Raw genomic sequence first — 23,913 nt, 5'->3', positions numbered from 1 at the left:
ATATGATGATGAGAACAGAAAAGAGCAGAATACATTTCCTCCTGCTTGTGTTTCCTCAAGGAGAGCGCATGAAATTAGTAAAACTTCCTAAGAATTCTGTTTGTGTCTGGCAATTATCTCCATCACCATAATATTGTGCTCTATGAATATGGATGAATGAGTGTGTGTGTGTGTGTGTGTGTGTGTGTGTGTGTGTGTGTGTGTGTGTGTGTGTGCATTTGATTGTTTATATATATGCATATGTCAGGAATTATGCAATTTCTGCATGGGACCAGAGAATCGCAGGGAAGAGAGAAGAAAACACCTCAGGAGATTCAACACAGCAGGGAGGCTCCTCAGTTTTGAACAAAGCAAAACAATCACGACAGACACAAGTGAATCATTGTGCTCATATTCAGTTAGAGGAAAGGGCCTCATAGCATCTGATTGGCTGAGAGGAGGCGTTCAAGGTGAATTTTTGTAAAACTGCGTCACAGTGCTTATGTGGTCGAACAAGTGCCGAACTCGACTTGAGCCTGATGTAGTTTTAAGCTGCACTGAGTTTGTGTTACCTAATGGGTATTTCTTACTTTTTCCAATTACAGACATGTGCAGTGTACTGCAAGAAAAATGTTTAGCCCAGCCACAGAGTCTGGAAATTTCCAACCCTTCCCTGATCCAGATGGGTCCAGAGGCCTCGGGTCAGGTATCCACTCTGTAGTTGGCAGTTTTCCCCTAGGCTCGCTCTGTGTTGGATTATGCATGTCTGGATAGCTTTGTTACAGAAGACACACATTAAGCAAACGCTCACAAATACACGAATGCAGAAGTGGAAAAATGTTGGCTCCTGTTCACTCCATATCAGGATAATATTTCTTAGACTGATTTTTGCTCCCGGGTGAAGGTTGTTGGTTTCAACTTTGTCTTTATGAGAAAATAACACTCGATAAACAGCGAAATAATTTGAGAAAGATTCATTTCTTGTTAGACCTCCTCACTGTTCTTACACAATAAATAAGCATTATATCGATATATACTGGACTTTTGTTCTATCGCTATTGACGGAAATTATATCGCTATAACTATTGATTCTTCTTTCACTGCCCAGCCCTAACCCAGACAATAAAGAGGAGGCCCCCAGGGTGTATGCTGGTGTTTTTTTCTGCAGGAAAGAGCTCCACAAGAGGACAATAAAAACTGTAATACTCAAAATATGCTAACGGTATGGCTCTATGGATGAGGATGTGGGTTTGGGATTTAATTTTTCTCAGCAGCCATTATATTGCCCTGACCTGTGTACAGACCTTGGTCCCTAGAGGATGAATTGTAATAACTCTGATCCCCAGACCTGCTCCATCCTCATGTACCAGCACATTTAGTTCAATTCTTTTATTTATGACAAAATACACACACAGTCTTTCTTGGATAATTCGACGTTGTCTCTTACATGCTGCATGTACATTCATGTACATCATTCAGCCCACACTCTTTGCAGCACTAATAGTGTTTGTATAAGAAACGGCCACAGGGGGACTGGATCAATTATTCCAAACTACAGGTGGGAGTGTTTGGCTGCCAGACATCTCTGAGTCACACATGGGAGAAGTGATACTGCCTCATGAATTAAATATGACTCAGACATGCTCACAAATACATAGGATTAAGCTGGGAGACACATACTGTTGTGTCTGTTATGAATTGGCCCTTAAAATTTAACTGAATTGAATTCCTTTCAATATAATTCATTCTTCTTGTACTGTAACCTTGTTGAGATGAGTGCTAAACAAATAAATAAAAAACATTATACTACATACAAAATGTGAATACACATTTATGCCATTTGATTTGATTAATGTGTACAGTCATATGCACAAAAATGCAGAAGAGATGCTCATTGTTATACGCAGGCAAGCAAACGTAAACAAATGTAAACATGTTTATTCAATGCCTTTACAGTTAATACACATACAGTGTAGACGTCTGGTTCTCATGTCTCTTCATCTTTCTAGAAACACACTCACACGCACACACACACACACACACACACACTAGCAAGTGATGTATTGCCTGCAGTGGTTTGGCTCAGAGCCCCTTGTGTCCATGTATCAGGTGTCACAGTGGTAGTAAAGTAATGAGTCTGTGTGGCTGTGGTCCACACAGTAGCTGTCAGACTGACAAGGCTTCGCACAGAAAGGACTGAATTAGATCATACAACGGACAGACTATCAGTGGGAGCTGTAAGCAAATGAATACATGTGACTGAAAAACCCGTACAAGCATACATCCTCAAAGCCAGTCAGTCGCTAGAGGTATCGGTTTACTTGACTATGTCTTCTTTGTGCACAGCCTACACACACAGAACAGGCGGTCGGGCAAATGGCAAAGGTCACGGCCGAGTCCAAGTCTGATGCCCGGGGACAGGCTGATATCACACATCAGCATCAGAGCATCTTCCACTCCTGCGTCACTGCATGTCCTCAACCAATTTGTTTGCGACCAGTGAAGTCAAGGCTAAATTTGTCTCAGGACATTTTGAAACATAAATAACTGACTTTGTTCCCCCCTCATTTCACTCACTTTACATAAATCCTATCAACCACTCACTTTTCATCTTTTCACCGTCTCTCATTTTGTCACTCAAACACAAAATGAAAGAGAAGCCGGAACGAAAAGTGTTGCAAAACAACGACCTTTGTCAAAACTCACTTCTTAAAAAGTGGGGGGGGAGAATCATTTTGGATAAAAATGTGCTTTAATTAAGACATGATTATAACGCGGCATAGTCCAAGGCACACTATTCAGTGAGTATATACAAATGTTATATAATACTGTGGATTATATAAGATGCAAACAAATGAGCACCAAATTTCACTTCTGGCCATAAGTTATGTGAAGCTACAGGCAGAGAGACAACTGGAAGGCTTTAATGTCAACTCAATACAATGTGGCAGGCTTTGATGTTTCCTCTTGACCTTTTGTCTTACCTCTTTCCGTTTCTTATACTTTGACTTCTTCTTATACTTAACGAGCAGAGATGTTTTTCTATCCTCTTCTGTAATCCTGATTTCGTTTTCTTGCATTTTCCTTCAGCAACAAGCTTACAGGCTGATGAGCTTCAGAAATCGGAGCCATGTACTTCAAACACACACTGCTGCGGATTCTTCTTTGCCACCGAGTGAAAGTTTTTTTTTTTCTTGGATCTTTGGTAGTTTATATAATAAGCTCCTGAAAACCTGTTTCCTGGTCCCAGCATTCAAGTGACAATATGTCACTTTTGAAATAAGAGAAGACAATGTTCCATCTTTCAATGCAAAGCTGAGATCACTAGTATTAAAAAGGACGTTACAAAAATACCCTCATTTTTATTTATTTTTTATCCCCATAAAGGCTGTTTTGACAACTAACTTGATAACTAATACTAATGTGCAACTTCATGTCACTTAAGTTATCACCACTAAAAAACTGACATAACTTTACTGACTTCAGGACCCTACTGTTACATTTCATTTTGGTATGTAAAACATGACAAACAAATACCATTTGCAGGTTGTAAAATGACGCAAGACCTCAGCTTTGATAACAAGTGCACTTGACAATGTTTTTACAAATGGTGCCCTCGCTGAGCGGAATGAATCACAGTGAATTTATGCATGAATCATCTTTCTACCACTGTGATAAGAGACGTCTAACTCGAGTGAAATGAACAAACACAACGCCTAAATTACATGAATCATCACAGCCTATTGTGAGCATGAAAACACCAGGCAGTAACTCGTGACATTATAGCAGTAACAATTAGTCTGAGGTATTGTAGCACACGGTTAAAGATAGAAGAGGCATCAGGACACTGCTGAGTATCTATCAAACTGGTATAGTAATAAAATAGGATAAGACAACAGCAGCAAATAAACTTAATCTAGAATAGGGAGGAAGTGTCTGAAAATAATTCAATGGCAGGAAACAAATTAAGACAGGAGGCAATAAAGTAGATTTTGACTTTGACTTTGCATTATCTGATTGTGAGTCGGCAGGCAGACAACAAAGTTGTTAGATGTTTCCCTGTTCTCATTTGAATGAGTCAATGATCTGATCCTGGGTCAGCTGGGGCAAGTTTACAGCACAGCATCCAAGTTGTCAAGAACAGACAGGACAACTCTCACCACGAGGCCTGCTCTCTACCACACACACACATGCACACACACACACACACACTGGCCCCTAACCTTAACCATCACAACTAAATGTCTAACCCTAAAACCAGCCAAACTGTCCTCACAACGTCAAAATGTCCTCTCAATGATGGTATTGAAACATAATTGTCCCTCATAACTATAGAGATAGGCATTTGCAAACATGGCACACACAGATATGCACACACTCATACATGCACATGTTGTACATATGCATGTTCATCAGCTCTTATCACCCAAACTCTCTTGCACATCTACGCCGCTTTTTCACCAGGAGATATTTGTTTTTTGTTTTTTTTCACCTTTGCGCCTGTCGCAAAATCTACTGATGTCTCACTCATATATTTGCGTGCATGTCTGAAAGCAGCTTTACACATTCAGCCTCTTCAAACATGCAGAGACACAATCTTTCACACACACACCCACACACCCACACACCCACACACCCACACACCCACACACCCACACACACACACACACACACACACACACACACACACACACACACACACACACACACATCCTCACTCTTTGTCCTTCTCTAAAGCCGACCAGAAATTTATTTTTGTAGCACGAAAACTGCAGAGCCCCAGAGAAACACAGTCATGCTGTATTGAGGTCAAGAGGCTTGAGCCAGAAAACCTGGCCTTTGTAAGTAGCGGAGGAATCAGTAAACTGTAGTGTTGCTGCAGCATCTTTATTGCTGATTAAATGGTACTCGGCTGAGAAAGGGAGCATGACTCCTCTCATCACTGGGCGTCTCAGTGCTTGACTGATTAGCCTAGTTAATCCACATGCCTGCATTCAGGCCTGCGTCGAGCGATTAGTCAGCCTGTCGAGCGCCTGGCACGTACCATTTGGATCTGAATAAGGGAGGAAAAACCCCGAAAGACAGCAGCTGTGGTGAAATGGCATTCTGTTCTTTCTACAAGATGGTTTCAATTAGCACCTGCTACCTCCGAGGCCACCATTTCTTTTCTTGTTCTTTTATCTCAGACTTTTCAGTTTCAGCAACAATGAGTTGACCTTTTCCGCCCTACTCCTGAGAGGGCATTAAAGATGGCAGAGTCAGCCAGGTCAGTCAGACCCTATTGCTGCTAAAAGGGCTTTTTTGACACTTTTTTTTGTTTGCATAGCCACGCATAGACTAATCCATGGATACATGCACATCCACCAAACTTTTCGTCTGCGTGAGTGACTGATGAGGTATTTCTTAAACTGAGAAAGTCAAGAAAAGTCAAAGAGATCAGAGGGAGATAAAGAAACCTATACCTATTATATATAGCATATGTGGTCAGCACTTCTGCTGTCTCCTGCTCTAAATAACTCATGATCCTACTGAGCAAACAGGGGACTATATGTCAGTGAAAATGGAAATGCAGTGAGCTTGACTGGTATCCCTTTTAACATGTCACACAGGTTGAATGGATGATTTGATGATATATGAATACCCACATTCACCTTTTGTCTTCAGTTATTTGATAGTTTTATAGGAACTTTCCACTGAGTGCATATACAGTATATACCCTCACTTATATTTAGACATGACCCAAGGTGCTCAATGTAAAACCTTTGACCTTCTGGTGACGCCATCAAAAAAAGTCGGTTTGATTGACTGTTTGACTGTTCAAGCCTTCGTGACAAAGATTTACATAATTCTATCAGCAGCGGGTTTAGGTCAAGGTTACAGGCTACAAGGTCCTCAACAGAGCAGACCACAGACTGTACACAAGAATGAATGACATGACAGCTCCCAAAAAATTAAGCCGAAGTGGCTCCATCTCCCCTAGGTTGCTAGCTGCAGATTAGGCCCTTCCTCCTCCATGTTAGTTGATGGGACATGGACCGAACTTAAAAATCTAAGAACACGTCAAATATAATTTTCTCAAAGATGGGTGCTGTCCCCACGTAGTTCTTATCACAGGGATGAATGTTCAAGTATTCATTTTAACTAAAAATAAAGTGATTTTCATGACATTTTGTGGAAGGGTAGGGTATGAGACAAGGAAGAAAGCATTACATATTGGGGTGGATCCGGTTCAGAATTCATCTTTAAATACATTGCAGACGTGTCCCTCAAAGCCTCGCGTTATAAACATATTCTTTAGAAAGTAATGCTCCTGATTTCCATTGGTTCTTTGTTGCAGAAGCACAAATTCCCAGCCACATTTCACACAAATCAGCTTAACCTAGACAAGCACGACCTTGTCTAGGAAGCTGTGGCTCCTCGTGAAAAGCCTCTCTTACAGATGGACGCCTAATTTCTCACTCAACGGTTACCACCACCACACTGCTCCAAAGGGATCTGCTCCATCCACACTGCCGGCCCGAGATCAAAGAGCTGTTGACACAGTCTGAACTGACTTGTCAAGGCTACCGTGTCTGTCTGACATTCAGTTTGCGTTACAGAGCCTGCAAGGGTGTTGCAGAGATAATGTGCTTTTGTATTATCTGCTAGATGGAAACAGACTGCAGCGTGTGAAAGACACACAGCAGCCGTCCACCATAGACCAGTCCGTGCATGTGCGTGTACAGTGTGTGAGTAGGTGTGAGCGGTGGTGCTGTCCGTTGCCATGCGGGGTGTGGTTGATGCATTGCTTACTATCCCCGCTCTGCAGAGAGATATGTTGGTCCTTTCTCACCAGCAACAGCTCATACGGAGTCTGTGACAGGAAACCCGTCCACGTACATCGGCAAACACGTGGTCATGCAACATAGTTACCGAACGCTAAATTAAAACAAATTCAATTAAGATACATGACCACAGCTAAAGCAATTAGTTGATCAATTTTATCAACAGAAAATAATTGGCAACAGCTCTGAGATTAAAATAATGATTGAAGTAATTTTCTACCTCAAGCCAAACATTTAATGGATCAAGCTTCTCCCACTAGCGATCGGGGGATGGAGGCAGGGTAAAGAGTTCCCACGGATACATGCACTCAACCAATCACAAGTCAGTCATCATGACGTCTCACCCCGTTTTTTATATCATCAAATGACACAAACCATCTCTGATGAAAATGTATTAGACACGTGCTTTGACTTTTTTAGTTTGATCCATGTCGCATCCACTAACATGGAGGAGACAGGGTTCATGACCTAAACTGCAGCCAGTCACCAGGTGGCGATCAAGACACTTTGGCTTCACTATTGGGCGGCAGTGATGGCGTCCCTCTTTCTAAACAGAGGCATGGCTGATGGTTCTTTAAAATCCTATTGAAAATCCATGTAGTATTTATTACCTTGCCCTTTGAAAAAGAACATGATATATTAACACGTCAAAAGGTAAATGGAGATTCCAAATCAATAGCAACAACGCTCAACACAGACTACAGCAGCACACTGAGCTTCACTTCCTAGTTCAGTCATGCCAACAACAGACTTATGATCCTAATGACACATAACAACTAAGAGCTTCTCATTCAGCATTAGCATTTCCTCCCTCTGGCTTGAATACTGAGCTAGCGGGGAGATCTCTTGGGCAGCCCCTTCCATCATTTTGCATGTTTATTTTGCCTGTCTAGACACAGAGCAATATAAACACTTAACAGTAATTTGTGACTAAAAACCAGTTTGTGTTAATTGTCATGCTTGTCTTGCCTGCTTTCCTTAAATCCCTAAATTTCGACATCGACACTCTTGCCAGGACGCTGGCTCTGAAATATGACAGTTGGTTAGAAATGATGCAATCGCCTGAGCCCACACAAGTCCTTTATAAGACAGCAAAGGTAACAGTGTTAATGAATACATGTTTTCATTCTTCTAATTGATAGATGTATAACTGTATTTGCGTCTGATCAAGCATTATCTGGGCTTTTGTTCTGAATTTCATCTTTTTATGCTGTCCAAGATAAAGTGAAGAGGCTGTTTCCACAAAAAACATGAGAGTTAAAGAAGGACACACATAAACAACACAGAGCACAGAGTCTAAGAAACACTCTCCCCATAATTTCATTAGTGGAGCCCTGGAGACGATAAACACAGATCAAAAGGGATAAAATTCCTTCCATTCTACCACCGCGATGCCAAAAAAAACATGGTCGCAAAGCGCCGACTCTCCCCCGTGGAGCCTGTTGCTATATTTGTGAGAGTGGAGCGGGGAGGCTGGGAAAGACGAGGAGGGGACAACCGTGACACCTTCAATTAGAGGCTCGGACTTGACAGGCCCGGTCTCCTGACCTAACCCCCCCCCCCCGCTCCGCCAGGGGAGAGCGGAGTGAGAACAACGCAGATGGAGTTCCTGTGAACCTGCACGAGAATGCATGCATGTAGAAGACAGAGTGAAGGAGGTGGAAGGCTCCTATGTGCATTGATGTGTTCAGACAATTCAGTTGGTCATATTAGCAGCCTGTCAGAATATAGGCATCTGATATCATACACAATGACTATGTGCATTCTAGTGTGCGTGCTTGTGTGTGTGTGTATGATGTGTTTCCCCTTCAATGTTGGCCTGGAGCCTTCTCTGAACATATTCTCACTTATCATCACAGTATATCATCATCCTGCAGTTTTTCATGACATTAACTCACGTCTGTTGCTGTGTGATGTGTTTTTTTTTACACAGATATAAAAGCTTAATCTCCATAAATGTGACAAGCAGTGTAGATGTTGTCACCCAGTAATAGCTCATCAAGCAATAACAGTGGAAAACCCTAGTAGAGAAAAAATGTAGTGGTTTAATATCTGGAGTGACGACAGAAATGTGACTTTTGGAGATTTGAACTTACAATAGAAATTGCTATTCTTTAGAAAGTGTGATTTTTGAGTGAGATAAAACAATATGGAAATTTCACAAGACCTATAGAGACTGAGGTAAAAACCAAACTACTGACACTGTTGTTAGTAGCTGCTTTTAGACATGCACTGAATTCTGGATACTCACTTGATCAGGACATATTTTGGGATGTTTTCTTGCCAGCCCCCAAATCAAATGTCGGAGTAAGTCCATGTGCGTCTACAGCAGGAAAGTGTTCCATTCACAGCAAGTGAGTGGGCGCATTGCTGATGTTTTCTAATATGTGATGTGTAAACAACGAAGAAAAAACAAGATTTGAGAGCTTTTGACGTTCTGTAAGACAAAAATCCTCTGATCTCTGCAGCTGGATTTTCATGTTGTTTCCTGCCTCCGGTGATAGCTGGTGAGACAGTCTAAGTTAAAGCTAGTTTAGCTACTTTCTCCCTACTTGACATGGGGATTCAAGGTCTCCTAAAAAGACCTTGAAGCCCCATGCTTCAGTAAAAAGTAAATACAAATAATGAAAACACAACGATGCAGCAACACAGGCACTAAATATTCACAATGTGTGAATGTGCTAGAACACACTATCTGTAGCTTATATCATACAATTTCCCTTTTCATGGTCATTTACAAGATGCCCACACGTGTGTAATCAGGGTAAACAGGAAAAGGGTGACCATGGCAACAACAAATATTTGTTATATACATAAACATAAATATATGTAAAAATAAGGCAGAAGTGGAACAAGTGTAAGAAATATACAACTTTATCTTCAGACAGATATTATGGATAGAAAAAGTACATAAACAAAGTTCAGTGACACAGGATAATTGCTCCCAGATTCAACAGATATGTGGGTTGAACACTGTAGTTGTGCATAAAATAATGATAATAAATTGTATTTATACAGCAACTTTCATACATAAAAATCAGCTCAAATGCTTCACATTAAAATTAAACATATGACAAATGTATAAATGAGGATGGGTAGATATGAATAGGAATATAATATGCTAATAACTGACAGAGGTCAATAGTATCAGTGTTCTGGGATTCTAGTGGAATTAATTTGGTTACCTTTTAACTCACCTTTCTAAATATATTTAAATATGAAGATTAATCTAACGATTCGTTAAAAATTTATTAATTTGTTTATTTGGTTGAAATGAACAAAGACAGCAGAGGAGAACATGTTTTAAGTTTTCTCTGTAGATTGTCAAAACAGGGAACAATATCTGATCATGTTTTTAGGTTTTATAAAAGGTCTGCGAATAGAAATCAGCATGAAAAGGTAAAACACACTGAGGTTTCACAACTTATGATTCAGCTTGGCATTCAAAATATAATCCTGCTATCTCTCAACTCTATTTCACTACTGCTCTTTGTAGGTAAAATGCTCATTAGGCTCATTCCAATTTCCAAGCTCATCCTGCACGGTACCTCGCATTCAGGTCCAACATTTGCATATTTTAATTTGTTTACAGTGTGGAGTCAGTATCCGCTGGTAAATATGTAGACAGATGGGCTGTCAGGTAAAAAGGGGAGCGAGGTGTGAGGATGACTGAGAGCCTCGCTGCAGTCTCTTACTGGGTGACCCTCACACTGTACAACACGCACACACACACACACACACACACACACGCTTACAGCACCACAGGAGCAGGAAGAGGGAGCGCACGCCTCAGAAAACTGGCTCACACATTTTCTAACCCTCTGCCTCTCCCTGTATGTCCCCCTGCATCTTTGTCCTTGCACAGAAATAGCAAAAAACAGGACTGGGGCTGGGAAAGTCCCATGTGTTCATCTTAGCCCCGCACTCTGTGCTTTTTCTCCATTACGTTGCATTTAGTCCCATTTCATCTGCATCTTTCTCATTTCGCTTTTTCTTTTAAATATTTTACTGACACCTTTTTATAAAGTGACTATAGCAAAACATAAGAAACCAACAGTCCCCTTATGATATCACATTTAAATTCACTGGATCCACATTTTGATTTTGATCTGCATCAGATGCACAAACTCATAAATATCAAACCCCTAAACATGTCTGATTTCAAATCAATAAAAATGTTGAGAAAACGCCCGATCTCTCAATGTTTCTTGGAGCACCACCAAAATGGAATGGGTTCTGCGCAGTGCTGAAGAATACGCATGATGACATTATATTAAGGTTATTGATTTTCATCCCACAATGACCTTTTCCTTGATAGACAACGCAGACGATTGCAACCTTTGGTGCGAAGGTGAACGCGCAGTATGAGATCTCAGAGAGGAGCCACAAATTAAAATCAGATTCTCATGTTTAGCTTTTCATCCCCGGACCCGAGGACACTCTCGTCACACACAGCTGCATGAGGTGCAGGCCCTGCGAGCTCCAAATCCTCCTGAGTGCTCATTGTGATCACCTTATGTGGGTCAAGATGCGATATCTCTGACTTAAACCATTCCCGAAATAGCTGTGGGTGTAATCACCTCTGAATTCATTAAGTACGGCTGGAGTGCGGAGACACGAAGAGGTGAGCACTTGAGTCTTTCTGTCTAAAACAGACAGCTACCTTTTTTGCACACTCCGTACACAAGCGCACACTTTATTAATACGCTCACCTTGAGTTTGCAACCAAGTAACATTTAACACATTACATATAGTCATGGCAAGAGATGGTTTCAGTGGAGTGACAAGGTTAAATGGCCGATGCTTGAGTGTAGGTCTTATTTGCTGATGGCGTCTTTTATATATATATCTGGTGAACATGTATAATGGATGAAGGTTCAACATGCTGCCAATCTTATTATTCAGATAGAGGAAAAGGCTACTCCTCACCTCTGTCTGCACATGGATGAAATAATACAAGACGGACACAATACCATGAGCATTCAAAAATCTAACGTGGCACCACACAAGGACGAAGAAGTCATTTTTTAGTTCTAAAAGTGTGGGAGAAAGTTATCAGCAGATTTGCGGCTGCACTCGGAGCCAGACGTTTATTGCATCTCGTCAGGAAACTCTTCTGGGTCTCCTCTCGCTGCCATTTTTGGAAACCGCACGGATTAAATCACAGCACAGTGACTGCTTCTGTCACGCTCTATTGTTGTTTATGCACAGAGCACAGGCAAAAGCATTTATACATTTTTCGAGGATAGTATCACGCACATCTTTGGAGAATCTGCAGCACTCTCTCTCTCGTCTCTAAGAAGCGTCCCTCCCAGCCCTGTCTCTGAAAAAATGGTCTTTGGCCTTTGTTTGTCAAAAGAGATAATATGAGGGAACGGCATGTGTCATCGCGTTACACTTTATTGTGTCACAGCAAAAACACACAGGCAGCTCCCCAACAATTAACTACCCACTCTCAGCTGTGTAATGCCGAGCCTCCAAAAAGACCCCCATTTTAATGTCACCACATGACATTGTGTTATGCAAGCAAAACAATTTGACATGATCGGCTGAGACAGTCTGTTAAAATGAAAATATTGCACTTGTGGCGGTGACTGCTACACTGACAACGGGGGCAGAGTCTGTCCACAACTGGATTCAAGATGCCCCCCCCCCCCCCTTATGTCTGGGATTTCATATCATGATTAACATACTGTTTTAGCGTTTCATCCAGACAGGCTCACAATCCAATTGTCCTGGCTACTGAGGCCTTTTCTATTTGCATAAATGGAGGCTGAGGAGGTGATGACAAGCTCCCAAGTTGAATCATCACTTAAGGATTATTTGGAAACAAGGGGGGAGGGGGCACATCAGGAACCAGGAACTGCTACCATGATAACTCTGACACATCATATTGGCATATTCGGTAAGTAATTACAGTCGCTTTTTCATAATGAGTACAAATACATCGACAAACTATGGAGTTAGTTGAAAAGAGATTCTGTGACATTTAAAGCAGAAGACGTTTTGAGTGGGAAAGGTGACTGTGAACACGCAGTGAGCTGCAGGGCGTTTGTTCCTGCTTAGAAAAGCAGTGGCATTTCTGCAGAATTCATATCAGTGTTTGGAATCCCAAATCCCTATTTCTAGCAGAAAGTAGTAATTACCTCTCTTAAAAATAGTCAACTTGTAAATGGCCACTGTTACCAAACTAGATTCAAATTCCATCTATGCACAAGGGATCCACATTAAAATATGCATGCCTATAAATGCTTGTTTTTAAACTGATCTCATTGTCTATCCACATACATCCACTAAATGGAGGCAATGCACGTTTCACATTAAGCGAGATTTAGCAAATAAAATATAAGATTCAAAGCAAAAAAATGCACCTTGAATAGAATCAACATTAAGCAATGGTGATTTGGTGCAAGACCCAATATTGATGGAGAGGAGAACTGCCGGTTTCAGGAGTTTACACTGTATCACAACTGCTTCAGGATTAATTTGAGTTTCTGGATGAATTAATTTGAGGTCCCCTTTGTTAGTTAACAGTCCCAGCTGCATTTGGCTCAATCACTTTCTACAACAGCAGCTTCAAGTCGGCTACATCATCCTTTTAAAGACAAAAGTAACTGTGAGACAATTATTTTAGATAAATGAGGAAATAAACTCATATCAGAATGCCGAGGGTGTGGCACTTCTCATACTAGTACTTTAAAATTATACGAGCAGTCTCATCGGTTGGATGTGTATGTGTAGGAAGTAGGGATTTAAAGGGGAGGACAAATTCCGGTAAATTTCCGAAAACTTTCCGAAAACTTGCCATGGGAATATTGAGCTCGGGAATTTTGAAAATAATAAATATGGAAATTAAGCGCTGAGCAATAAAAACATCATTCAAAACTTTATTCTAAAGATGTATGGAATGCAGCACACGCTGCATGTTGAATTTCAACCCTGCATTGTGTATTTCTCCATCACATGCACAGATAATTCCCAGCATCCTGCACACTACAGCAGGGCTATTGAGGCCTGCTGTAGTGTGGAGTAGTCAGGTAAGTTTCAATGATATTACCAGGGAAATATATTAGCATGCTGATTGAGGATGGTTCATCTGTTCATCTAGCCAATTTCTATTCATTTATCCATCAATTTTATCCAATTGTTTGGCCAACTATTTATATCTCTGGCATTGCCTAAGTGTTTTTTTACAAGATTTTTTCTCATCTTATTCTACAGAACAATGCCACGTGCACTATCTCATGTGTGGAGACATTTCACCCCAGCCAATGTAGAAGGAAAGACTGTGTACATTTGCAAATACTGTGCAAAGACCTATGTTAAGAATGACACAAAGATGCAGAAGCATACAGTCAAGTACCAAAGGTTTCCTCAGTGCTCACATCAGCCTATGACAAAACAAAATGTTTGTATTTATGTCTGTATATGACAAGGTAAATACAGTTAGTATAAATTACCCACACAATTTCCCGATAATTCCTGTATATTCCCGTTAATTCCCATGGACAGTTTCCAACTTTGAATATTCCCGGAATTTTGCAACCCTAGTCAGAAGAGAAACCTTGGGGGGCAAAAAATCGACCTTGGTCTACAAAAAAATGTTTTAAAGCCTCAATATCATGCAGTTAAATTCTGCTGCTGATGTGAAAGCTTTCAGTGACTGGAGGGGGATAAAGATTAATAATATGAAATAAATATGTCTAGTGTGCAAAGGCCTTGAGACAACAATCATATGGTGTTATGGGCACTGGCCAGCTTACAGTACAGTACGTATGAAAACTCTAAATCATCACCTAGCCTCCTCTATACTTCCCCTTGCCATCTTCCTTTTTATTGTTGGTGCCAATCCGCTCTCCTCCTTATCGTCATCCCCTCTTCACAGTGAGGAATTAGAAATGAGAGCTCTTTGTCTTGCACCCAGACTGTGGCAATCCCCTTTATATTGACACATAAGACGGTCTTGTGTCACTGTGGCTTTAGGGGAGCTAACTGCCACACACATCTAAATGTCTTTCGGGTTGCAGGCTGTTAAGGTCCCCCCCCCCCCCAATGCAGACAGAGGATAATGAGAGTGTGGCTGAATTTGAAGATACACTCAGTATTTCAATATATAATGTACAGAACATAATAGACCTTGTGTTTGTGGTTTGTTTGTAGATGAGAGAGAAAAACACCAGTAGTGCCTGAAGGAAAATTCAATGCAATAGTCCATTTTGAGTCTAGATTCTGTTGAAAGGGGAATTACAGAAACACACACACACACACACACTTCCTAAAAGGTCTGAACAGGAAACATTGCACTCCGCGGTTGTTAAATATTGCATGTGAGTTTAACTGGCCAAATAAAAAGGACCGAAGGGCTGCACCAAGATTGGAGGAGATCCGATAATGTAAAACCCCCATTAAAACCGCCCAGAAGAGCTGTTACCATGATAACAACATGGAAGTGGCCCACTTTGTTGCTACAGTCGTCTTGAGTGAAGGAGTGGAGAGCAAGAGAGAGAGAGAGAGAGAGAGAGAGAGAGAGAGAAGGAGAGTAACGGAGGGAGGGAGAGAGACCCAGCACTCAATAGCACAAAGGGGCATTTTGAATATGGAGCAGAAACGAGCAGAGGGAGAGTCAGCCAACACATACAGTAATTATCCCAGTCAGCTTAGCCTCCACTATTAAGGTTTTTTCAGCCATGCACTGAGGTCCAGACGTGTTCCTGAAAATCCTCCGGAGGGGCTGTACGTGGGAACGCAAATGTCCGAGTCAGTTTGGTACAAGTGGCCGACGCAAAAAAGGAAAGAAAACAAATATCTCAGGATGACAAAGAGGTCCCACGCACGTAGAAAAACGCCAACAAAGATGTCAGCTGGGTAAGACAAAGCGATTTGAAAGCTTTTGACAATAAGGGCCCATGTCAATGTGCTGTAAAACAACAACACAAGATCTCCACAATGGAATGTAAACATCATGTCCTGCCCCCTGCATCTTCCACTATGTAGAAACTGATCGATGTATGAAACAGTGTGCTATCCTGAATATCTTTCCTTCCACCGATTTGTATTTCAGTCGTGAAAAAAAAAGTTTGTAATGAACAGGCTTCACTTTTTTGGCACATGTAAGCTTTTATATTAAAATAAATAAAAATGCAGGGCTTTTAAATTAATAGATTCTCTAACTCGTGCAGTTTTCCCACGTGGCAGAATGAACATTCAACTAGAGTAAAACAACTCCCACAATGTTGAGGAGGAGATTGATACGTATGTCTTTTTAAAAATCCATATTAGAGCAACAAAGCATAGATCTGTTTCATAAAAAAGATTATTATATATCCAGGCCATGTTGACAGTCAGAGCAGAGATGGAGCAGGAGGACCCTTCAGATCTCATCCGCATCACTTCAGACGAGCAGCACTGAATCTTACTCCTTTGTAAGATGTTTATTGTTTGGAGCCCCACCCACCCACAGCTCTCACCCTCATGGTCCAGCACGCCCTGACTTCCTCTTGATTGGTAAATGAGGTACCGCCGCTCCTTCCTGAGTGCAGAAAGGGATTGGCTCCCCTTCCAACCTGCCGTTATGGCTCAGCGACAGCCGTGTTGGAGGCATGTGTCAGCCCTCCTCACGCTAACTGACACATACATGGTGTCACCCACTAATGTCTCAGGGAGCGGTGGAGCAGCCCACACCGAACACCCTCATCGTGACAAAGATCTCATCATTACCACTTGATGAGCGCTGGGTTGGAGATGAGAGGAGGCGAACTGGCTGCATTTCACATGCAAATAGATTTCAAACAGAATAAAACGGGCTGCTTACAGTGATGGAGACTATCACAGATGATGACAGTAAGGAGCAGTAAGGCTGCAATCAGGCAGCAAACATCCATCCTTCTAGATGTCCTGGGAAATAAAGCACTGATCTCGACTCTACGAACAATGTTTGTCTTCATCTATGTAAGTTTGGTTATTGTCTTGGTTGTGTTATTTGAAGTGCAACATAGATATTACTGACTTCCTGCTACTGAAGTACTGTATAAAAACTTGTAGAGACCCCAGAAGGAGTAATCACTGTTACAATAGAGTGGCTAATGGAGATCTGAATGAACTTTAAACTAAATGAAAAGGGTTTTAACGACACAGTTGTCCAGGTCGTGGGTGTAAACGTGTTGGCCCCGCGACACACTGGCGACCTGTCCAGGGTGTACGCCGCCCCTAGCACAATGTCAGCTGGGATTGGCTACAGCCGCCTTCCCCTCCAACCCTGATAGGATAAGTGATCCAGATAATGGATGCTTAGGAGTACACTATAGATGATTTTAGTCAAACAACGGATGAAAATACTGTGGAAATGTGAATGGGGTGAATGGTGTCCTGTGAACTTCCAGTGACTTATCGCCCGAGTCTGCAGCTCTCCTCTGCTTTACAGATGTAAATCATGATTTCAGCTCCTCGTTTAGCTGTCCATCCACAACATGACAGTTTTGGTTCACTCTCACCGGTCTTATGGCATCTATTTTCAGCTGCAGCACACAGCTGTTTGCGGCAAATAAGCTCTGAACCCATTGCACCTCCTGTACTACAACCTGCTCAGCACCAAACAGCCACAGACAGCTGATGAACACAGTGGAGCTTTTACTACACGACTGAAAACCACGGTTCCCTTTGCATGCTGGATGTGTAAATAAGCAAATCTATTCCAACATGTTCACTTACAGCTTACTTTTTCAACTGAAACGGAGCGGCATGGTGGTGCAGTGTTAAACAACCATTGCCTCACTGCATAAAAGGAGCTCAGTTTGATTCCCAGGGGGAGTTTGGCTTCCTCCCACCGAGTCCAAAAACACGCAGATTGGGATCAGGTTGAAGCGGAGACTCTAAATCATATGTAAGTGTGAGTGAATGGTTGTTTCTTTCTCTCTTGCTTTCTCTCTCTCTATATATATAGTATATTGGTCCTGTGATACACTGGCGGCGTGTCCAGGGTGCACCTTGCCTCTCATCCGGAGCGATAAGTCACACATTTTTTTCCAGTGCACCTGCAAGTGGCGAAAAAAGTCTCTTATTGAAGATGTAAGTCAAACTGACCCGAAGGCAGTTTATAAATACCTTTAACACCATCTTCCTGGAGCAGGTCAGAGATTACTGCAGGCGTCGCTTCGACAAGATCTGCTACAAGTCTGAGAAGAAGAAGCCTTTCACCACCCTCCGCACACCAGACAATCCCAGACAATCCCAGACATGACGACCTAAGATGTAACTTGGCCCCAGTTTATAATCGCCCATCAAGTCGACATGACATCTACAACTGTTTCCACTCTTCTCTCTTTCATCCGCTCTGAGTAGTCCCACTGTTTGCATTGTCTTTGCCAAAACTCTGTAGCAAGAAGCCAGACTGTGTGAAAGGCCTCTTTCAATTCATCGTCTCTCTCACCCCAGCACTGCCACCCATGCAACTGCAGATCCTCCTGTGTTTATTTAGTCTCCTGTGTTCACCTTTGCACGTTCTCGCCTTCTTTCCACCCTGTCTACATTGTTGCATCCGCTTCTTCTTCTACTTCGGACTGCCTCTCCCTCCATGTCTCACCTGTCTTCCTTGTGTCCTGATCGAGTGCTTGCTTCCCCTGCCACGGGTTCTCAACACTACAGATGACACAGTCACTTCCAGAGAGGCGCAACTTTAGCATCAGGGGAAGATGGGGGAGGCGAAGGGGAGAGCAGAGCATCCACCATGGTGTTGGTGAGTGAGTGTTTACACCCTAGTGAAAACATCCCTCTGAATTTTCTACATTCATCTTCTAGCCAATAGATCCCTTTCACCTAAATGTTACACACTGGATCTTTCCATTTAGCTGTGGTACCGGATCAGGGGGCAGATCCAGGGATTGTTTATCACTTCTTCAACAGTGTGAGATAGAGAATAATTCACGGATCTTGACCGGCATGTCCAGGGGACAGTGATGTATTGGTAAGGTGAGTGTATAGTGGTCATGCATGTATAGGACATAACTCAGCATGTCCATATGACAGGACGTATCACAGTTGCAGACTCTCCACAGTGGTCCAAGTCACAGCCAACGAGACTCACACATTGCCCCTCTCTGAAAATGCAAAACACTGTACTGCAATTCAACTGCCAGGTAAAATAATGTGTTTTCTTCAATATACAGAGGTGATTCAGATCTAATAGAGTTCCTATGGTGACCAGAATAGGTTAGTTACTCTGAATGTGAAGCTTATGACCAAAACATTATAGGATTTGATGTTGGTTATTGAAGCTGGAGTGTGGGAGCCTTAAATGCAAAGTAACGCCAGTAGCATTCAAGCTCTTGCCCAAACAAGTTCACAGAATACTGGCAGGTAACTCTCTCTCTCTCTTTGTGTCTGTCTGTGGCGGCACGCCCATGCTGTGCACCAGCAGCGATGCGTTTTACGTCTACCAGCAAGTTTGCTAAACCTGAAGAGCAACAGTAGCGATGGAGACTGAATACACCAAAGCAAATTGGAGTATGGCAGGGGAAGCTCAGGGTGCATCTGAGGTCTCTGATGCTCAAGTTAACTCTTTTTAGAGGAAGGATTAGAGTCTAACACAGGAAGTGATCAATAGAAAAGAGAAACCCAGACAATGTTTGGAGTGTATTTTGTAGCGCAAGTAGAAGAGGGACTGTTCCTTGAGAAGTTGAAATTTGTAAAATATTCATTGTAGGATATGTAGCCATTAGATTACTAATATAATTCTTGTTTTAGGACTGCAGACATTTCTGGTTGTGTAATTCATCTCACTGCCAGGAGGAGGAGACAACAGTTCCGCACTTCAGGTTGAAGTAATTAAATCATCTGTAATTCTATCACACGAATCCTTCATCCACAACCAGACAGAAGCAGAGGTTAGGAACTGGAGTCCCCCCCCCACACACACACACACACAAACAGAGGCATTTCCTCTACTTTGGGTGGCGCTCCACTTCTTGACATTATGCAGTTGAGTTGGGCGATCACAGGAGACTAAAAACACATAAACTGATATAAACCCTGAAGGGAAATTGATAAAGAGGGTTGATGATAGGAGCCATGCTTACTCATCTTTTTACTCACTCTTAGAAGCCAGGTGAACTGTACCTCATTCAGGGAACATTTTCACCATCAGTTGCATATATTACAATGATTGGAAGAGGCATAAATGCTTAGCTTAGTTCTTAGCTTAGTTTAGGACTTGGCGGCTCTTTGAGGATTTGCTCTGGAGCCTTTTGCATGAAGTTTTCATTCACAGAGAGAAATATGCCTTGATTTCAAGTCTTATGAGAACATGTATTTGAGCTACAGTCTCTCTGCCCTTGGCTGACTCAAAGCCCAATGCCATAACAATCCAGTGTTGTATGTCTGTATAGTGTTATCAACAATTACAAAAGTCATTATGCGTCGAAACCACAAAGAAACTAGAATTATATCCTTGCAGTTGCATCTTGTCTGCAGTGGGTCAACTTATATCCAAGTGTGTTTGGAATATAATAAAACGTTTGAGTCACGGCCCCAAAAAGTATTCCGGAAGTTCGCATTGACCTTGACCTTGGACCTTTGACATTTAAAACTACCATAGTCTATTTTGATTGTCCTCGCGTCCAGGTGAACGTTTGAATAACTTTGACAAAATTCCCTCACACCCTACCCAGAGATATTGCAAGAATTTGACAGAGGGAAGCACAAAGCCTGACACATAAAAAGAGAGAGGCCTGTACATGATGGCGTACTGGAGGATCATCCCACTATACGCTTCTGGGAAGAAGCAATGCATTCCTTATGCAGACTCTGAAGGAACAAGCACCGTCCACATTCATTTCCATAATATATTCACACAACGCTGACCAACAGAGCAGCAAGGAGACAGGTCAGCCCATGCACACATACTGTATGTACACAGCTAGATGGAAAGTGAGGAGTTTGAAATCGTTTAGGAAAAAGGCAGGTGAAACATAAATCAGGTGCAATGTCATTTGTCTATCTCCTAAGACTCCATGATGCAAGAAAACACAGTGGTTTTCTAAAGGTGGAGTTAAAGCATTTGCTTGAATGCATACAAAACCTAACTGTCCATGTGGATGCGGTACAGAGAGAGACGAAGTTCAGCCAGACAGTTAATTAGAGCCACAGATCTTTTCACTGAAGCGTGTCTCTGTAGCATGACCCTGCACAGGGACACTCACTGGATTGAGAGGACACAGATGGTTAGTCACTGTGGTGCAAAGACACCAGGAAAGGGTCAGTGGGGACTAGATGCTGGTGAAAAACAAACATGATTAATGATGGGTCTTTTATAGATTATGACTGTTGACATGTAATGTTTCAAATCAGAGAAAGGTGGTTAATGCTCCTCGAACAGAAAAACATCAGAGAAGATTTCAGCATTAACAAACTGGACACTATTTTAAGTCTGGATTTCCAACTGACCAGTGGGTGGCAGTGTTGTCCAGCCGCCACACCTGTTAATGATTCGGGCCACAGATTGCTCTGCCTGCAGCTGCTGCCAATGTTCTTCATTAAGTGAGACCTGATAAGAAGGAGACACGGGACGAGCAGAGGTCACACTCGAGTTCAGTCAGTCCTTCAGATCACGCCTACCGCAGCTTCTGAGGAGGACAGGCGTCGCGTGTCTACTAACAGCCATGGCTCTTGGATGCTTTTTGTGGTACGTTTTATTAGCGCCATGAGTTTCTGAGCACTTTTTGTTCCAATTGTGTTTAAAAATAGGGACTTTAATTAATGTTTGTGCTTTACTGGCTTCTCTTGCAGGATTTCAGGGATTTGCTTTTTGCTGTTTAATGGCAATGTTGGTTTACCAGCCATGAAAGGTGATGACTCTCCTTAATTACCACATTAGGCCTCAGGAATATCTGTTTTAATCTTTAATTGTTAATCCTGCAGGGTATGGATATCCGTACAATACTGACTCAAAAAACATGGGTGACTATGTGGAAGATGAGGCGCTTATGTCCTATGACTGGCAGCCTTCCGATGGCCAGCCGAGTGCCACTGCTTACACAAGCTACAACAAGCCTGCAGCTCTATGGGAGCCGATCTCGGTCGCAACTCAACAAACTGTGCCTAGTGCTCCTGCAGTAGAGAGCTTTGTTAATAGTGAGTCAAGGGACTGGAGCCTGGAAAACCCCAACTCGCCACTCATGTTTCCTTTAAGCCACAACTACAAGCCCAGTAACCCAGCAGGGCCTCAGCCAGGCCCCAACACTGACTCCAGTACACAAGGCGGGGGCTCCCAATATGTTCCCCATCTTGTCTATGAGGAAGTCTTTCAGTATCCCTCAGAAAATGCAGAGCAGTCCCCAAGTGATGGTGTCTCTAATACTGCAGGAGGGGCCGGTCAAGCTGGCTATACGAGCACAGGGTCTTCTACTGAATATTCCTCAGAGCCCTCCTACCAAATGTACCCGAGTAATGCAGGAGCTCAACAGGTCGCTTCATCTGCGACGGGAAGCTCAGCCCCTGCTCAAATGAGTTACCAACCACAACCAGTCGCCAGCCCAAAGGAAGAAGTTCCAGTGGGAGTGAGTGAACCTATTCTCCGCCCTCCTCCTCCACCACCATCCTACATTATCAAGTACAAAGATGGCTTTGTGAGAGTCCGTCACCTCTTAAACAAATCCAGATACTCTCCAGGATTAGCCTCTGGGCCGGCAGTAAGACCAGCGCCTTCAAGGAGACAGGCGGCTGCCCCTGTGGCTGTGAAGAACCCTCAAAGGTATATCCTCCACTTCAACATGATGTCTCTTTAATGCTTGTAAAAATATGCCTAATCATTGCGTTTCCTTCCAGAACACGCATACATGGATAGTGTCCACAAAAGGTAAATGTTCTGATTTTAACATTAAAAATCTCAACGTGAAAGCTCCAATGACTAACCCCTGCCTTCTTGGTTGCAGAACGACCTGTGCTCCAGAAAATAAACTTTTTTAAAGTTCAACAATTTGCTGTGTGCTTCAATGTGACTTAATAACCAACCTCAAGCTGTATTTGCCTACAACACAATTGCTTATGCTTAATGGTAGATAAGCAAAATTACAGAACCAAACAAAATGGTGCAACTTTAGTGGTACATTTCTTATGGGTGTCCTTTGGGTCAAATGCAGGTTTTTGAAATGGCACTGTTGATGTCAGTTGAGTCTTTTACCTTGGCATTGAAATCCTTGTTTCCCAAATCCCCTGCAAGGAAAAAGGCATCAGTGTTAAAACAAATTGGAGGTGCCCTGTCAGTCATATGTACAAATCTACTCGAACTTTGTCACCAGTTTATAAGTTATTTTATTCCATTTTAATATCTTTAAATCTGCAAAAGTCGACCACAGCAGAAATGTGCTCATGACTTAAATCTGCGTTACTAATGTTAAGACTCCCTGCTGCACAACTTTTGCATAAAGAAATTCACTTCAACACTGATCAGAGGAAATGACCGGGGGTGTGTCTCTTACCAGATGAAGTCCGTGCAGTGGCTGCAGAACGTCGGCTGCTTGAAAAACCTCGCGGTGAATTTGTGGTTTTTCACCTCGTGCACGTTTTTCTGGCGCAAGGCACCTTTGCGGGCGAACCGGTTTCCGACCCCTGCGGAGTCACTGTAGTGTAAAAGGTGGTCAGCCATGATGGAAAAGAAAAAAGGAGGGCAAACTCCGCAGCCCTTGCCGCTGTCCCGACAGATGAGTGGAGGTGCTGGTTGTGTCCTCGCAGCTCCGGAGGGAGGAGTGGCGCTGTTCCTCAGTCCGCGCACTCACCTGCTCTGCAGCTCAGCGCGTCTCTTCCATACACTGTGACGCGGGGCCAGTCCGCCTTCACGTGCTGTGGGAAATTCTCACTTCAACAGGGAGCTTTTGGAGATCGTCAAACTGACCACCAGGACGATCTATATATATCATAGATGCTCAAGTAGGGGGGCGGAGCATTTAACTATAGAATGAAACACTTAACTTACAAGGCATTAATGGTCTGACTTATCTTTAATCCTCAAGTTGACTTGCTCTGGCAAAGGCCTTTAACAGAACCAAACCTGGAAATATAGACTTAAAGAGGAAAGGGCTTAAGATAAAAAGTTGTGGGACACTTCACCTGAGGAAATGCA

The 23,913-nt window shown here is 42.5% G+C and overlaps 2 protein-coding genes across 3 annotated transcripts in view; one reads left to right on the top strand and one right to left on the bottom strand.

The window, feature by feature from the left end:
- The window catches only part of prkcab (protein kinase C, alpha, b), a 79,969-nt gene extending 56,423 nt beyond the window's left edge, over nt 1-23,546 (bottom strand). For both annotated transcript variants that reach the window (XM_062408779.1, XM_062408778.1), the window contains exons 1-2: nt 23,273-23,546; nt 22,975-23,006 (exon numbers count right to left, since the gene is read on the bottom strand). In XM_062408779.1, coding sequence (XP_062264763.1) covers nt 22,975-23,006; nt 23,273-23,439 — 199 coding nt within the window. In that variant the 5' untranslated portion in view covers nt 23,440-23,546. The remainder of the gene's footprint in view (nt 1-22,974; nt 23,007-23,272) is intronic.
- On the top strand, nt 21,361-22,770 carry LOC133971429 (uncharacterized). Its single transcript, XM_062408780.1, has 5 exons — nt 21,361-21,477; nt 21,582-21,640; nt 21,714-22,545; nt 22,620-22,650; nt 22,727-22,770. The coding sequence occupies exons 1-4, from the start codon at nt 21,455-21,457 to the stop codon at nt 22,636-22,638; spliced, it is 933 nt and encodes a 310-aa protein (XP_062264764.1). The 5' UTR covers nt 21,361-21,454; the 3' UTR covers nt 22,639-22,650; nt 22,727-22,770.
- Nucleotides 23,547-23,913: the final 367 nt, after the last annotated feature.

This window comes from Platichthys flesus, chromosome 16 (genome assembly GCF_949316205.1).
Source record: "Platichthys flesus chromosome 16, fPlaFle2.1, whole genome shotgun sequence".
NCBI lineage: Eukaryota > Metazoa > Chordata > Actinopteri > Pleuronectiformes > Pleuronectidae > Platichthys > Platichthys flesus.
The sequence above is the reverse complement of the archived record's forward strand: the minus strand, read 5'-3'. Positions and strand labels throughout refer to the sequence as shown.